This window comes from Zea mays, chromosome 5 (genome assembly GCF_902167145.1).
Source record: "Zea mays cultivar B73 chromosome 5, Zm-B73-REFERENCE-NAM-5.0, whole genome shotgun sequence".
In the NCBI taxonomy this organism is placed as follows: domain Eukaryota; kingdom Viridiplantae; phylum Streptophyta; class Magnoliopsida; order Poales; family Poaceae; genus Zea; species Zea mays.
The window spans coordinates 16,930,263-16,935,533 of record NC_050100.1 but is presented as its reverse complement, the minus strand read 5'-3'; the positions used below and the strand labels follow the sequence as shown (position 1 = coordinate 16,935,533).

The window sequence follows — 5,271 nt, the reverse complement described above, 5'->3', positions numbered from 1 at the left end:
GTGTGTATAACATGTGGGGCTAGTGATACACAAAGAATGGGTATATTTTCCAATGGTAGAGGGAACCACCCCAAATTTAAACTACAACTACATAAACTTCATGGAGTTAACCCAGTTAATAATTTAGGAGTTGAGCTATTTGACAATTTATTTAGCTCTTCTTAAAGACATGTTTGGTTCGTAGCTAACCGCGTTACACTTTGCCTAATATTAATCGCTCGAATTGGAGAAATAACCTTAGATAGAAAAATTAAATAAAGTGTGACAAATTAGGCAGCGAACTAAAAAGTCTAACATGCCTTAGTCAGCTGGAAAGCTTTGCTATCAATAAGAACCTCCTCCGTTAATAAAAGCGTAAAACAGTTAAATTCTACAACATTCCTGAAAAATCGAACATAGGACTTCAGCCGCCAATCGGGCTGTTATAACGTGTCTTTTTCTTCAAACTGCATCACTTTTTCTGCAAATGAACCTTGCAAGAATCATTTGGGCTGCTGTCCAAACCCGTAAAACGACAATCTTGCCAGGGCCTAAATGACTGGGTCCACCGACCGAACTCCGGCCCACCATTCAGAAATGCGGCCCATGACGAACCCGCCCCTGCTCTCACCGTCCCCGTTCCCTCTTCTCCTCCGCCTCCTCCACCTCTCGCGCGCCCCTCGCCGCCGGAACCCTACCACCGGGCGGGCACCTACTTGTACTTCCCGCGACCGCCTCCCGCTCCTCCTCCCCGCTGCCATGTCCTCCGCTTCCAACACCGCCCCCCACTCCGTCGTCGCCGACCCCACTACTCTTGCCCGCAAAATCGCAGACATCCGTGCCGCCGGACCCACCAAACTCCAGGCAGGCACCCCTTCCGTTCTTAAATATCGTTTGACTTTTGGCTTCCTTGGTACGTGGAATCCGGGGTCCGGGAATCCTAACTAGGATTGCCATTTGCTCAGGTTATCGCCGACTTCGATGGCACGCTCACGCGGTACTGGTACGACGGCGCCCGCGGGCAGAGTACGTTTTCGCTTCTGCTACACAAGTTTTGGAGGTCCTAGTATTTAAGGTTTTGGATGTATCGAGAGGTTTATTTGTGTCTCTGTGTGGATGCTAGGTAGCCATGGACTGCTTAGGCAAGGGAACGAGGAGTACGACGCCAAGAGAGAAGCGTTGTATCAGCACTACCACCCCATCGAGATCTGCCCCGACATCCCACTCTCGGAGAAGGCCAAGCTCATGGAAGAATGGTACTACGTTCGTAATTCACAATAAATGAATATCTTCTTATTGATTTTAGCTGGCATGTAGATTGTTGGTGCAGTGAGTGAAGTGTGCTCTCACAGTGTTCATTCTTCTTATATGGATACTAAAATGTCACCCCGTTGCTGGAATTGTATTGGTAGAATCTGTGAAGTTGGCGTGGCTGAAGCATACTTAAAATGCATAGTGCTTGACTCTGGATCCAGTAACATAGATATAAGATTGCTAAATGCAGAAGAGCTGTCTAGTCATGGTGAATCTTGACTGATCATTATTGATTTAATGTCTAACTGTGTTGTAACCCACTTTCCACATAGTTCTAGTATTACCATATATATTTTCATTTCTGATAATTTGGGATCCTGTTTGTTGTAGCAGCTGAACAAAACGTAGTACATGCTTTCTTGTATACCATGGTACCTGAATGTGAAAACATTTACCGCAGAACTGAAAACTGAATTCTTCAAACTATTTGTTCTCTGACAAGCTTCATCAGTTGTCTACCATTTGGCTTAAAGTTTTAATGCAACATGAAGTCATCAACTCTATATATTTTCAACAGCAGGAGCTGAATCACTTACAATTGAAGTTGTTGTGTGCTACAGGTGGGAGAAGACTCATGGTCTTCTTATTGAAGGCGGTCTTACATACGAAGCTATCACAAAATCTGTCTCTGATGCCGCAATTGCTTTCAGAGAGGGTGTGGTGGAGCTCTTTGAGTACTTGGAGGTTTTATCAAAACCTTCTCTAGCTAACACAATATTTAGGAACTTTTTTGGGACATGCCTAGATACCCTTTTGTGTTCAGTATGGATTAAGATCAGTAATAACTTTACTATGTCACTTTAAGTAAAAGAACTGACGGTTAAGCTGCTTCATAAAAAGTTCGAAACATGCTTTATCTTCTATGTTTCTCCCTTATTTTCTTTTGATGCCACCCTATGCATGTTTTACTTCTGTGCTACCCTTTTCCTTTTAGCATGATTTCGCTTTCTGTTTTTTTTCCTTAACAGTTTGTCAAACTGAAAGCCTGCAAATTTGTGGTGCTCTCATTTGTGAAGTTTTTTTAGTTTTGGGTATTTCTTTTTGCAGAGTTTATTAGCACATATATGAGTATCAGCAAGCACTTAGTATCAACTGAAATTTGCTATGTTGTATACTTGTCCTTCTGCAGAATTCTTCTTGTTGTCTTGTTGAAGTGAGTTTTGGTGTGCATATGAAGTAGGCTAGTTGGGATTTCAACCCTCAATGCTTCAAATTGTTTCATAAAAAAGTATTTCTTGTTCCTTTTCTACTGTTTGCTTCTTGTCTGTCTTAAATTTATGCCATCAACTGATTTTCCTACTTTGAATGCTATGCATATGGATCCTCAAACTAAAAAAGACTCGATATATGGGGGTACGACAGCCTCCGAGCATTGCATTAAGAAGAAGACCTTACACAGGTTAAGAAAACCCCTAAGCTCCTGCTCTATCCATACCCAACAACACTGTAGCCCATATGAGAACAACCACGTCTGGGGCCAAACCTTAAACTTGTGCTTTGATGCGAGACAAGCGAGGGGATTTTTCTAATTCTAACATGAAAATTCGCTCCCACAGGAAGTCAAACACAGGTGGACCTGAGGTGTGTTACTAAGGCCGTCTAAACAACTCAACTAGAGGCTCTTTCACATTTGGATCCTCAAATTTACTCCGCTGATTTGATTGGATGTACCACATTTCATATATGCTTCATGAGTTCATAGTAACATATTATGCTTATCTCCTTAGGGCAGAAAAATTTCTAGTGAAGAGACCATTCCCTAGAATTCTGTGATGACTGATGTGCTGTTCTTTTTTCATCCTTCATGTCCTATGTGTAGTGTAGGTGACAATGTGATATTATAACTAGATCAAAATGGGTTTACCTGGGGGCAAGGCGACAACATTTTCAGGATGAAGATGAACTAATTGATAAGTTTTTACGTGAATGTTAATTAAGATTAATACTTCCAATTATAATTTCAGGAGAGAGAGATTCCAGTGCTGGTATTTTCTGCAGGACTTGCAGACATAATTGAAGAGGTAAGATATGAAAAGGAATGATTCAACGTATGGTGAGTTGAGTTTAATTGCTGACTGACACTGACACATTCCGCTGTTCCATTAGGTCTTCCGGCAGAAATTACACAAAACATTCAAGAACATCAAGGTTGTCTCCAACAGGATGGTGTTTAATGAAGAAGGCCGCCTCATAGCATTTAAAGGTGATTTTTAATCATCATAATCTTCTATTTGTAGTGATGTTTATTCATCATGAATTCTATGTATGGATATATTTAAAAAAACCTTGTCATTTCTTGTTGCATTACTTGCTTACTCAAGGAAATTCTTGGCCTTGCTGTTGCTTGTTGTCACACGACATGTTTTTTTAAAAAGATTTACTCTTAATTGGTACATATACCTGTCCTTGTGGACCCCTTTTCCCTTGACTATCTTTTACCACAGGGTCTATGAATAATTGATTGCTTGTTTACAATCTTTTTCTCGAACACATAGGAGAACTGCACATCATTATATTAAGAAGAATGCTTGTTTACAATCATTCGGTAAAATGTATATCATTGCCTTTTTTCTGATAAACTAACAAAATCCTAATGCAGGGAAAACAATTCACGTTCTAAACAAAAATGAGCATGCCTTGGACATGGCTGCTCCAGTGCATGGCAATCCGGGGGATCCAAACGGATCTATGGATGACTATTCATTGGTGAAGAAAAGGACCAATGTGCTGCTACTTGGCGATCACATTGGGGACTTGGGGATGTCTGATGGTTTAAACTATGACAACAGGATCGCTGTTGGATTCCTGTTAGTAACTTTTTGACTGCCTTGATTCATTCAAAGTAGCAGTGATATTACCATCTTGGGACTACCATTTTTTTTTAAATTCTGCTTAAGTCAATTAAGCTGATTAGTGTTTTATTAACATACATACACAACAAGTAGTAAAATTGCAGCCAATTTTTAATGATAGTAAAATGTTGTTTCTCTTTGTATTTTCCTAATTTCTGTCTATGACCGACCATACAATTATTATTTTTTTGGTTTCCATACGGATTTGTGCATCAAGTAATGCCAAGCTGATTTTCCAGGAACGCCAACATCGAGAAATCTTTGAAGGATTACTCTAGCGCGTTTGACATTGTATATCTGGTGAGACATGGCGTAGCTTGTTTCAATTCTATCTGTTTCCTTCAAATCACTGTAGTTTTACACCTTAGCCAATTCTTTGTCTTTAACCTAATCTGCTCTTGACGTTCAATTCAATGCAGAACGATGCTCCGATGCACGGAGTTGTGCAACTTGTGTCTGAATTATGTCCATAATCCAGTGATCTTCGAATCGCCCCTCAGAAAAAAAGTATATCTTCCCATCAACTTTGCAGCTACCGAAGTTCGCTCACCTGGAAATGTAAGGATTCCACTCTTGCTAACTAGGGCTTGCTTCATGAGCAGCTGTTCTATAGGCTCATTTCAGGGCTAAAGAGCCCTTGGAACAATGTTTTTTAGCACTAGTGCATTCAAACACCCACTGTAGATATTTTCTCCTCCTCTTCCAATTCGAAAGATCCGTGAATGTTTTTTTCTGGGCTGTGGAGTGAATCTGGTCTTTGCTGCGTTCTGGCGCTAGACCCAAGCAGCAAAGAGTAGCTGCTATATTCCGTTTAGCTTTTGGCGCCAAAAAGCTAGCAGCTCGCAGCGCCAAAAATGCTAGGTAGATAGAGTGGTTTGGTCTCTCTTTCCCTGGCTGGTTGGTTTTTGATCTCGTAACTGGCCTTGTTCCCTCCTCGTAACGTACCTGTTGGTGGTTCGTGTGAATTTTACACCCTGTCGATGGACGGCCTCCCTGGAATAGAAACTCGCTTATTGCCCCCTAGCAATGCACGCCTGAGGCGTCACACGACGGGAACGGGGAGATTTGCAGAGGATCCGAGGAAGCACACGAACGGCAGGTACCTACTACCTACTACTCTACTCCT

The 5,271-nt window shown here is 41.4% G+C and overlaps 1 protein-coding gene across 1 annotated transcript; it reads left to right on the top strand.

Moving 5' to 3' along the window:
• The first annotated feature begins 534 nt into the window (after positions 1-534).
• Positions 535-4,912, top strand: LOC100284093 (uncharacterized). Its single transcript, NM_001156991.2, has 9 exons — positions 535-843; positions 945-1,005; positions 1,103-1,235; positions 1,854-1,977; positions 3,258-3,314; positions 3,400-3,496; positions 3,893-4,100; positions 4,385-4,445; positions 4,565-4,912. Exons 1-9 carry the CDS (start codon positions 577-579, stop codon positions 4,616-4,618), a joined length of 1,062 nt encoding a protein of 353 aa, NP_001150463.2. The 5' UTR covers positions 535-576; the 3' UTR covers positions 4,619-4,912.
• The last annotated feature ends 359 nt before the right edge of the window (positions 4,913-5,271 follow it).